The sequence below is a fragment of the Eptatretus burgeri genome, chromosome 10 (assembly GCF_056783735.1).
Source record: "Eptatretus burgeri isolate ZD-2024b chromosome 10, Ebu_testis_v1, whole genome shotgun sequence".
In the NCBI taxonomy this organism is placed as follows: domain Eukaryota; kingdom Metazoa; phylum Chordata; class Myxini; order Myxiniformes; family Myxinidae; genus Eptatretus; species Eptatretus burgeri.
Window position 1 is genome coordinate 55,582,697 of NC_140970.1, and position 12,907 is coordinate 55,595,603.

General features: G+C 32.1%; 1 protein-coding gene across 5 annotated transcripts in view; it reads right to left on the bottom strand.

The window, feature by feature from the left end:
* The window catches only part of LOC147018613 (rap guanine nucleotide exchange factor 2-like), a 213,699-nt gene that overhangs the window by 121,267 nt on the left and 79,525 nt on the right, over positions 1 to 12,907 (bottom strand). For all 5 annotated transcript variants that reach the window (XM_085898460.1, XM_085898458.1, XM_085898457.1 and 2 more), the window contains 3 exons: positions 11,892 to 12,028; positions 11,504 to 11,662; positions 10,302 to 10,454 (listed from right to left, as the gene is read on the bottom strand). In XM_085898460.1, the coding sequence (XP_085754586.1) occupies positions 10,302 to 10,454; positions 11,504 to 11,662; positions 11,892 to 12,028 (449 nt within the window). The remainder of the gene's footprint in view (positions 1 to 10,301; positions 10,455 to 11,503; positions 11,663 to 11,891; positions 12,029 to 12,907) is intronic.

Here is a 12,907-nt window from a genome sequence, read left to right on the forward strand (position 1 = left end):
TATACATTCCTTTCCTTTGAATATATCCAGGGTCTGTGTTTGTTCCCGTTGACATATCAGGAATAAAACCTTCGACAGACCCCTTTCCCATTCTATCACTGAATGTATAGAGTGTAAATTTCATCATTTCAGATACAGCAGAGACATAATCAACCGCTTCAACTTCTTGTGTTCCAATATACAATCGCACACTATCAAACATTTTCCAGAAGAAATCATTTACAAGTGTAGCGTTTGTGTTATTCCCAGCCTTAGTGAATTTAAATTTACACAACAAGAAACTTTCGGAGAGATTCAAATAGGTTTGTTGATTATTTATTTCAAAACTTTTTGTACCATTTGTATTCCAGTCTGTTCCAGTTATTGCATTTACCTTGAAGTAATCTTCTTTTTTAGTGGAGTTTGAGATAATAATAGTATCATCCAAATCATAGATACTATCAATTGCTTCCATACTTGTATTTATTTAGGAAAAAAGATGTTAAAACTTTTGAAACCCTGATCCAAGTATTTGAATTATTTTCTGTCGTTCTTGGGGGACAACTGAGTTTTACCTTTCTTAATTTCTTTTATTGCTTGTAATTTATGAGATTCTTTCTGAGCATCTTTTATACTCTTTACAGCACCTGCTACATTTCCCACAGCAGAAGCAGTTGAACCAATTAGGTCTTTATGTTTAAGAATAGTTGAACCAATACCCATGAGAGTATCAATTATCCCATCTCCTCTAAATTGATGTCCGACACCCCTTTGTCTCTTAGGTTTATAGTATCCTCTACCAAGATACATACCTTCACCCTTGTAGTACGGGGAAAGGAACATCCCATCCCCTGTAATTATTTTATATTTTCCCAACTCGTGCTTCCTCACAATAACCATCGTATTTATTTATTGAAAAACTTCACGTAGGTGAATTCTGATGGATATAACTTCTCCATTAAAAGAAATCACACGATTATCTTGGTCGGTTATCCTAAAATTTACTCTGTGTATGGTTTTTCCTGACACAGGTAGATAAACCAAATTTTTAGGCTCCATATTGAATTTATAACCAATTGGGGTTGAGTATGCGCTGAATGAAAATATTGTATTTGTTTTTAATCCATCATTATAAGCACCATCAATCAAATCACAGTGAATTAACACCGAATTTATTCCTGAGGATATTTGAATGACATTATCACTGTAAAACGTCCCATTAGTTTCAATCTTTTTGAGGAGAAACCTAATAACTCTCTAAATGAATTATCAATTGTGAAATCAACCTTGTAGTTATTTTTAACTTTAATCGTTGATTTTGAAGTATGTTTTTGAATGTTTATAACAATATTTTTTGGTTCATCACCCTGTTCTTTCATAAGACGAGCAATTTCGGAAGATATTTGAGAAATCTCGTATGCTCCGGGTGAGACTGTTATCGTTTTGTATCCACTTCCCGGATTATAACTAAACTTGTCATTTTTCTCGGTTATATTAAATAAGGTATTATAAGTCTCCATGGACAATAAAGATGCCTCATATTCTTTTGTTGTGTCAAGTTGTAGTGGGTATGGGAATGAAGATGTGTGGTCGCTTGTTGTGAAATTAAAACTCAGGATTGTGCTTCTCATCTTATTTAATATGAGATAAAATGTCTTTATATTGAGATTTATTAATTATTTTCATGTTCATCAACTGGTCTAAAATGGCTGATGCTTCATTAAAACAATTGTTATTTCCAGCCTTCTTACTGCCGAACAACAATAACAGTCTATTAACTAATTGCGATGGGTCATTTGGAAGAAAACTAATACCTGAACCAAGGATACTTAAAGCCTGAATAATGTGTTTCTCCTTCTCATTCTTCCTACTTTTACCAGAAAGAATAACCTTATAATTTAGAGTGTTCAGCAAATCAATATATACTCTATCATCATTATTTTCCATATCCAATGGTTTATCAATATACTTTGATTCATCCCTCACAGTTGAACCTTGTCTTCCATCTTTTGTGAGAAGAAACATTAATCTCGGAGTTAGTTTAACAGGGGGTTGAGCAGAACTTAAGAACCTTAATTCATCATTAAATATCAATACCTTTTCTTGAACAAGATGAAATATTGCTGGTTGTTCTGTTGGAATGAGTCCTGCTTTGGTTTTTGAATCTGCTGAATATTCATTGTTTTGAACAGCATTCACAATATAATCAGGGGGTTGATTAATCTCTTCCAGTTGTTGAAATAAACCTTCATCATGTTCTAATTCTCCAATATGCTCTAATTCTTCCTCCGTCATTTGACTGAAATCTTTTAACATTTGAAGCTTTCTAGGAGTATATTCTACTGTGGGAACTGTGGAAACATCTTTCATTTTTTCTTGGGAAGTTTTTAAAAGTGGTTTAAAAAATTTCTCTTGTTTTTTCAAATGCTTCTTCGCCCGTTAGTTTCTGTCTGCGTTTCTTCTTTATGTCTTCCTGTTGTTTTACAACTTTTGAAACCAACTCTTGATGTTCCTTAAATCTTCTTGCTCTTTCTTTTGTATCCATTTATTTATTGTAAAATATCATTTAATGAATTGTAAAGATCAACAGGGAAATTTTCCTTTTCTTCATCATTCAAGTAGATGTGTTCAAATAAATCCTTTTCTTTAAATATTTCATCAAATTCTTTATTAACATTAATGCGAGTTGTAATTTCTTCTTCACTAATCCTTGCATCTCTGCTTTTCATACGTTTGTGTTGAGTTTCTTCATCAACATCAAAACCGAATGATAAAATCTTCACTCCGCTCAGATATTTAATAATTTGTCTCGTTCCTTCTGGATTAGTTTCTAATATCCCAACACCACCAGATTTTAGTTTCTTTAACTCACTCTTACAATGTGAATATTTTGTTGTACCAAGAGAAACCTCCTCAAATATTTGTCCTTCATTCCTCAATCGCATATGTTCCTCCACTGAAATATAGTGATAATCTTCACCTTTTACTTCTCCAGGTCTTATTGCTCTAGTTGTTGTTGATACAATGCGTATCACGGGGTGTTTTTTAAGTAAATTTACAATATTCTCATTTGTACTACACAAGAACCTTGATTTATGAAAGTTTTTTCCAGAAGCAGATTTACCCACAAGATTTATAATAATAGTTGTCATTTATATATGTAATTGTTTATAAAACAAAAAATATATCCCTTAATATCTCATCTTGTTTCACAACAATATATTTATATTTTTCAGTCGTGTGCTTCATATAATCCTCAAATTTCTTTTTACTACATAATGTAGAACAATTATCTCTCCAAAAATTATTGATATCTATTGAATTTAACTTGAATAAAATAAAAGTATTAGCATTGTTTCTGATGGAACGACGAGGAAGTTGAAAGTACGATTGACTAAGATAAATACAATTACAAGAAGAATGTCTCCCTCTTGTGTAGTAGCTGTCCATTACCGTTTGGTTTCTCTCATTAACACAATCATCAAAGATAACGAGGTTCTTTTTTGATTTATCCAAATCTTGGGGAGACGGTATATCATCCGTATTATCACTAAGAATACAAGTTATAAGATTTGATTTCTTTTTACATCTCTGTGTATCACAAAATAGTTGAATTATATCTTCAATGTTATAATCATTTAGGTTTTTTTGACGTTTAAATAAACCTATTATATCTTCTTTTGAAGACCAGCATTAAAACCTTGTGAGAGTAGTTGATACTCTGGTTGAAAACTCGACTTTGTGAAAATTATTAAATTATCATAATCTAAAAAGTTGGGAGTGAGGAGCATTTTTAAAAGTAAGCAGGTTTTTCCACATCCACTTGAACCAACTATGAGACATCTTAATGAATTTGGGAGATTTTTATGGTTGTTAAATTTTATCTTATTTTCCCAAATAGGTAAAAAATCATTCATTTATATATTTGAAAAACAGGTTATTTAATTTATTATTAGCTTTTTTAGAAACTCTATATTTTATCCTAAGTTCAGGTTTAATTTCAAGATAATCCATTATTTTATTTATACAATATCTTGTGTTGATATTTCCCTGAAAATTACATCCATGAATAATATACAACAACAATCCTTTGAACATTTCTCTTATACGTTCAGTTTCTTCCCTTGTAAGGAAAGGTGTGTTATCATCCTCATACTTTACATTCATTTCTCTAATCAATCTTGTAAAGTAATTCATTTTTGGTGTAAATCTAAAAGAATTATTTTCCTTTTTATATTTTTTATTATCATTAATTAGAAGATAATCACAGAATATACATTGTTTATAGGCTTTTGACTCTGTGTTTAATCCCTGTCTTTCACACGCAGGACAATTCTCAAATTTGTCATATGGAGAATCAGGAAAGTCTAGCATATTTATAAAGTAAAACTTTACTTAAACTGAAATTCATCTATACTTTCAGTTGTATATTACCATCGATATCGATATACTTTTTTTCATTATCAGATTCAACGACAACATTTTTTATATTAAAGGTAATTTTAAAATTATCATTAACTACTATTGAACGAAATGTCATTTCACCTGATATATTAACATCCTTTATTTCATCAAGATTTACATCTTTAAGGTTGTTGAAAAAAATACAAATTTCTCCTTGCATATTACAGATGGTCTTATCTTTTCTTTCTAAAGCTTCATCCATAAGGTTTTTGTTCTTTGATACTTTTTCTTGTTTCATTGCTTTTTCTAGTTTTGAATATATTACTAGAAGGAGAGGAGAAACTTTTGTTAGAGATACTTTAATTGATGTTCTACCAGGTATACTAAAAGCCCTTCCACTGAAGGAAATTGAAGAACTCATATTATTTACCATAATAGTTTTTATCCAACAGTTGTTATATTTATCTTTGTTCAATTTTACATCCTTGACATATTTCTCAGTATCTTTAACAGATGAAGAGATTGATTGAAACTTGTCTTTTGTGTCTTGAAACATTGTATTTATTAAGTGAAAAAGTTGGAGGATAAAATGTTTTTAAGCACAGATTCACCTATAAATTAAACAAAATTTTCATCAAGAAAATTTTAGTTTAAGCAAAGTTTTATTCTATAAATATGGTGAATACAACGTACTGCGATGTTTGTAATCACGAATATAAACATTATAGAAAACACCTCCAAACCAACAAACACACATTTAATCTATTTCATCAAATATCTCCTCTTGAGTTGGAAAGAAAACATTGTGATATCTGTTCAAAGGATGTTTTGAAGAGTAGTTATAATCAACATCTTCAATCACAAAAACACAAGAAAAATGAGTTTAAAGTAAAGGGAGACTATTATATTAAAAACACTGATGGGGCATTTAAAGGGCATATAAAAATAAGGATTTTTCAATTTGGAGAACCCGGTCCATCATCAATAGCTGAATCAATTGAAATAGTGAAACCCGATGTTGAAAAATTTATTAAAAAGACATTAAAAGAAATAAAAACTTTAAAGTTTTATATGGGAGTGAAAATGAATATGAAAAGACAAGATGAAGAACAAACTCCTTATATGAGAACAGATCTTCATTTTATAACATCATTTCAAGATTTTTTGAATAGTGGGGTTTATGAAGAACTATCAAGACAAGAGGAGGATGTTGATAATACAGTGGTAGGAAGTGGATTCAATATTAAAAAAATCATCTTTTTAGATATACACATTCTAAAATCAAACCCTCTTAAAGCTTCTTCTTATATTGAATTACCAAAAGAAATAAAACTAAAGAAGGCAGTTGTTAATATTAAGAACAATGATAATAAATGTTTTCTCTGGTCTGTTCTTGCTCACTTACATCCATCAAAATGTAATTCAGAAAGAGTAAAACAATATATGAAATATGAGAATACCTTGGACATTAAAGATTTTAAATTCCCAATGCCATTAACAGATATTCCTAAATTTGAGAAAAAGAATAATCTTTCTATTAATGTATATGGATTAACGGATACAAACAAAGTTCAAATATTAAAAATTTCAAACAACTATAAAAATGAAGAAACACACATTGACCTTTTATATTTTAGTGTTGGAAAGAATTCACATTACACATACATCAATAATTTATCAAGATTAATCTCTTCTCAGGTATTCAGAACAGCAAACAAAATATATCCTTGTAAGCGATGTCTTAATTCATTTCATACAAAAGAACGATTAGAACAACATTCAAAATATTGTAGTAATCATAAATCAGCTGTAATTACAATGCCTAAACCTGGTGAAAAGATTTATTTTGAAGATTATAATAAATCTATCATGCACCCATTTGTGATATACGCTGATTTTGAATGTATCCTTAAAAAGATAAATACTGCTTCTCCTAATCCAAAAGAACCATATACAAATAAATATCAAAAACATATTCCTTGTGGTTTCTGTTATTATATCAAATCATCTGTTGGAGAAAAGTATAACAAACTTGAACATTATCGTGGAAAAAATGCTTCACAAGAGTTTGTAAAACGATTAGAAAAGGATTGTATAAGACTCACTAAATTAATGAAAGAAACAAATGAACCGATGAAATTAACCAAAGAAGAAAAATTAGAATTTAGAATGAACAATATCTGTCATATTTGTGAGGGGGAAATTAAGGAGTCTAAAGTTAGAGACCATTGTCATCTTACTGGTAAATATAGAGGTCCCGCTCATTCCTGTTGTAATCTTAATTATAAATTACCTTCTTTTATTCCAGTCTTTCTTCACAACAGCGCCAACTATGATACACATCTATTTATAAATGAACTTTCAAAAACACCAGGGAATATTTCTGCTATAACAAACACAAGTCAAAAGTATATTTCATTTTCAAAAATGATATTCACAAAACCTTTAACTCATATTAGGTTTTTAGATTCTTACAAGTTTATGGGAACACCACTAGCCTACCTCGCATCAAATCTAAGCTCCACGGACTCTTTTCCAAATCTTAATTCATTCTTTCCAAAAGAGGAAATTCTCACTCAAGAGGAAATTCAGATTAAAGAGAGAATTCAAAGTAAAGAGGAAACTCTAATTAATGAAGAAATTCTAACTGAAGATGAAATTCTAATTATAAAGAAAATTCGAACTAAAGAGGAAATTCAGATTAAAGATGAAATTCTGATTAAAGAAGGAATTCTTACGAGAGAGGAAATTCAAACAAGGAATGAAATTCAAAGTAAAGAGAAAATTCTTACAAGTAAGGGAATTTATCCTTATGATTATATGGATTCATTTATGAGATTTAAAGAAACACAACTTCCTTCAAAAGAAAGTTTCTATAATAACCTTTATGAAGAAGAGATAAGTGATAAGGAATATAAACACGCACAAGAAATATGGAAAATATTTAAGATAAAGAACCTTGGAGAATATCACGATTTATATCTAAAAACAGATGTTTTATTGTTAGCTGATGTGTTTGAAGCTTTTAGATCACTCTGTCATAATAAAAATTGTTATGGATTAGATCCTGCCCACTATTTCACAGCTCCTGGTTTAGCTTGGAGTGCAATGTTGAAAATGACAAAACAAGATATAGATTTAATCAGTGATGTGGATATGCTTTTGATGATTGAGAAGTCCAAGAGAGGTGGAATATCACAAGTATGTTCAAAAAGATATGCTAAAGCAAATAATAAATATCTTCCAAATTATGATAGTGAAAAAGATAGTAATTATTTGATGTATTTTGATGCTAATAATTTGTATGGATGGGCAATGTCTCAATCTCTACCTTATGGTAAATTAGAGTGGGTGGAAGAAAAGGATTATGAAAAGGCTTTGATGAATATTGTTATTTCTTCTCAAGAGGAATTGAATGACGAAGAAGAAGGTTATTATTTTGAAGTTGATTTGAGGTACCCGAGTGATCTTCATAATAAGCATAAAGATCTTCCTTTTGCATGTGAGAAAGAAACTCCAAAGAAAGAATGGTTAAGTGATTATCATAAAAGTTTTAATATTAAAGGCAAATCAACAGAAAAGTTATTAACAACATTCTATGATAAAGAGGGATATGTTTTACATCAGAGAAGCTTAAAACAGTTTTTGAGAGAAGGATTGAGAGTAGCTAAAATTCATAGAGTTTTAAAATTTAAACAAAGTCCTTGGGTGAAAAAGTATATTCAATTCAATACAGATATGAGAGCAAATACAAAAGTAAAATTTGAAGGGGACTTTTATAAATTAATGAATAATGCTGTATTTGGAAAGACTATGGAAAATGTTAGAAACAGGCAAAACATTAGATTCGCAACATCTTGGAAAGAAGCTTCGAGATTGATAAATAAACCAAGTTTTGAGAGAGAAGAGGTTTTTTCAGAGAACTTTTCTGCAATTCATATGAAAAAGGAAAGTATTGTAATGGATAAACCAATTTATATTGGAACAGCAGTTCTTGATTTATCAAAGATATTGATGTATGATTATTTGTATAATGACTTAAAGAAAGAGTATGGTGAAAATGTTTCATTGTTGTATATGGATACTGATAGTTTTATCCTAGATATAAAAACTGATGATGTTTATGAAGATATGAAGAAAAATATTGGAGTATATGATACAAGTAATTTCAGCAAGAAGAGTGAGTTATTTTCCAAAAAGAATGAAAAGGTTATTGGTAAGTTTAAGGATGAGTTGGGTGGAAAAGTAATGAGTGAGTTTATTGGATTGAGAGCAAAGGCATATGCTTATAAGTATGGTGAACAGATTGATAAGAGGTTAAAGGGAATAAAGAAATATGTAATAAAGAAATCAATAACTTTTAGAAATTATTATAATTGTTTGATGAATAAGAAAGAAGAGTATAGGAAAATGAATACAATAAGAAGTTATAAACATAACATATATAGTGAAGAAGTAAATAAAAAGGCATTAGGAGCCTTTGATGATAAGAGATTTATTTTAGATAATGGAATAGATTGTGTTCCATATGGATATTGTATGATAGAGTGTATAAAATAGATTATGTTTTAACGATGGGAAGATGAGTTAGGTTATTTTAAGGGCTACGGCTGCGTTTTTTCATAATATATAAATGGTTAAACCAAGTATTAATCAAACTAAAGAGTGGAGAAAATCTCAGTCTTGGTATATAAATGGAAAACATAATGAATGTGAAAAATATCAAATAAGTCTTATTGAAAAAATAACTAAAACAAAGGTAAATAAAACAAATAAGCGAATTAATTTAAAAACTAGTAAGTTAGAGGATGTAAAGAAAAAAATGAATATCCTTGAATGGACTGAAAACTTTGATGGTTATCAATTGAACAATGAAAAAACAATTTACTATAATCTCAAAATGATATGTGGCTCAGGAGGTGGTCAGATGAGAGCATTAAGAGAAGTTTATCATTTCGTAATGACACAAATGGGGTATCTTAAAAAATATAAAGATTCAAATGTTTTGTTTGTCAATATTTTAGATGGGGATTATTGTGCAAAGAAAATTAAACTATTGAAGGAATTTGAGAATGAACAAATCTTTATAGGTTCAATGAGTGAGCTGTTCAACCCCCAGGTGTTCAATTCAATGAGGTTCAACCTCCAAGTTAAAAGGGGAGACAAATAAATATACCTTGGGATAAAAAGGGGGGTTTATTTTTAGGGAAAAAAAATATAAATCGCTGAAAATCCCCCATTCATTTACATGGGGAAAAGTGAGCCAGAATCAGTATTCTTACCCTACTCACATGGTTTGCTCTCATTATCCAGCATACACTCACTGTATCACTCGGCAGTAATCCAAGTGTGCGCTGAGGGCACAAGACTTAGTTAATTTTGTCATCTCCTCAGGTAAACGGAGTTAGACGGATAACCCTATTAGAGTTGACAAAGTTAATTGACGTCCGTGGTTGCTCAACGACCTGCCGGCGGAGTATTCTGCGGCACGTTGGCCTACAGGACTGGGCGTTTGGAAGGAACCTGAGGGCTTCCCCTCGTGGCGAACCTCGAACCCCAAGTCTGCAACAATATATTGACCTCAGCAGCAGTTCTAAGAGCCAATCAGGAATCAGGTTTGAGCACAACTTGTTTTGAGTCTCCATGTCTGGTATTCTTGCCTGTGCCCGGAGAAGTGCAAGACAAAAAGCTTTCGTAATGTCTGTTCTTTTTGCAATGTTTTGATTTTGTCCCACCAAGCGATTATTCATGCTGTATATAATATATATATATATATATATATATATATATATATATTGCAAAACACACACACACACACACACACATTACAATTTTACACTCTAGTATGATATGTTGATTGAAGGAACGAAGATGAATTTACCAAAAATAAACTTGTTTCATTAACCTTCATGAGCTACCTGTATTACAACACATCCTTGTGGTGATCCTGTGCAGTCTAAAGGACGGTGTTCTGTCACGAGCACGACCTCTCCAGCCTCCTCTTCCCGTCGCGTGTTTCGCTCTACCTGACTTACTATGCGGCAGAAGTCCTGTTGAGTGACACACATGAACTAGGAAAAGGAAAAAGACAAGACAGGAGGAGTAAACAGAACAGCTAGTCAGTGAGGAGTCAACCTTTCGATGAATAGTTAGCAATGTTAGAATATAGACACACGAAGATAGCGGTAAAAATAGGGGCAACATGATAATAAAATAATAAATTATCTAAGTTTGCTTTCTCCTCTTGTTTGAATTAAAATTATTTCTGACAAATACCAAAACATTCCACAAATGCCATCATTATGAACCCGGAATCAAAACTGACTTTAATAATTATTACATTTGCCTTGTGTGTTGAACTTTACAGATGAAAACCGAGAACCCTCTCACATTAACATTCGGATCACATGAAATATCCCAATCCTTCTGCACTCACCTCATCCCACCCCCTCCTCATTTCTGTTTTTTTTCAATCTACAAATATTACTAAAAAAAGAGCATTACGGGTAATTTTGAAAGCTCTCCAATGAGTTATTTCTCAAATTATATAGGATCATGCTTAATAGCAGTACTTTATAGGAATTTGGTTGAAGTTGAGTGATTACTTGTAAAATGTGCAAAGTAAAAATCATGTCAGACATTGTCTCTTGCTATCTCCATGTATCTGCATTTTGTTCTTTTGAAGGGATAATACTCAATAAGGCAGCTGCGCCTTGTTTCCCACAGTGTAAACATCTCTTTACTGACGTTTATTTGATAAAATTTATTGTTTATCTTGTCTGAGGATGGAGCCCTCACACAAACTAGTATTGCATTGTATTTGTCAGTCTGTCTATCCATGTACTTGCATCTTTCTATCCACCTATTGAAAGTGTATTTAACCAGGATTCTGTAATGAATTACGTCTGCTGGTCGAATCACAGCTGTGTTTATGATGATCTTAAACATTATAAAACCCAAGAATGATATTATTTTTATTCCAGGGCAGTGTTTTGGCTGACATATATGGAGTGTACCTGAAAAAAACAAATTGATGCGGTGTTCGGCTGTTGTATAAAGAGCTTTCCCCGCATGCGTTGATAATAATGTATGAGAGCAAACAAAAATGTCTTTCCAGCACCTCACAATCATCAACCTTGGTGTGCATATCTCCAAACATTGTCTGTGTTTCTGCACACAATGTCACGCCAAATGCGTTTCCCATGCACAATGTTTCATGATGGCCATCTGGACGAATAATCTCCACGCTGCCGTTCAAAATCACAAACCAAGAATCGAGCTGAAGGACAGAAGACAGCACAAGATGTATGATGGGATGTAACACAGGTCAGAGGCAACACGACAGGGCACCTGATGTACTGCATGATATTATGGGGGCACAATAACAAAGACTAGGGGGTGGTATAGAAAGGCAAAAGTGCAACGTATTTAATGTCAAGAAGAATGGATGTGAGCATTGTGGAGTGTGCAAAGCACTGAATATGCAGGATGAGTGAAGTTGTTGTTACCTCTTGTGCATGGCGTAAAACCAGAGAATTTGCGTGCTCTATCACGACGAGCTTCATAACTGCACAGAGCTCCCGGCGTACTGTCATGGACACATTTGTAAATGCTGGAAGCTGACACAGAAAATCCAGGATGTTCTCTATGAAAGTAAAGGAGAAAACAAGAGCAAGTGAAAAGGAGTCATGTGATACGAGTTGGGCTCCATAAAAAGCCCTGAAACAACACACGGAAATGTAACAAAATGAACACATCATCCAATTGAGATTGCTCAACAAGTAAATAAAACCAGAGAGTTGGTGTCAAAGCCACCCAATGCTCGCCTGTTTATACATTTATCCATTTTTAAAGATGTAATAATATTTTTTATAAAGCATTGCAGTGAAGTCTGATCCAAATAATTTTAAAGCAATATATGTATTTGTATATTGTAATCAGTAAAAAAAGTGTGGTAGATAAAAACATTAGAAAGGAAATAACTTGCACCAAAAACTTTAACATTTTCACGCTCACGCTCACGCCGGGGGTATCGCTATAGCTCTGTTCTTCGAACAGGCGAGCTAAAAATGAACTTGGGAAAATGCACCTGAAAACTCTCACATCTTTTTCTCTACTTACACCTTCTCTATATAATATGTCCTTACTTACTATGCTATAGCCATCTGTTTGTTCCTTGCCCATTTCCTAAATTGCCTGTTCCCCACTGCTCCACTGTAGGTGTGTTGACCTCTAATCCATGCTCTTGCACGAGTCTTGCACGGGTCAAGATCTCTGTATTTAAAAACAGTAACTCAAAGAAAAGTTATTGTCTGGTTAACGTTATAAAACATGCTGCACAGGCAGTAAATGTGGATAAAAATAAGCAGGCACATTTGACTCAAGGATGGAAACAATGGGAATATTAGCTATTGTCCCTCTTTGACACATCAGAGCAGGTGAAGCACGAATGACTGAGAGAACATATCGAGCAAGTCCTGAGTCGGATAAAAGGAAAGTAACAAGCAATAAAGTGCCTACAATA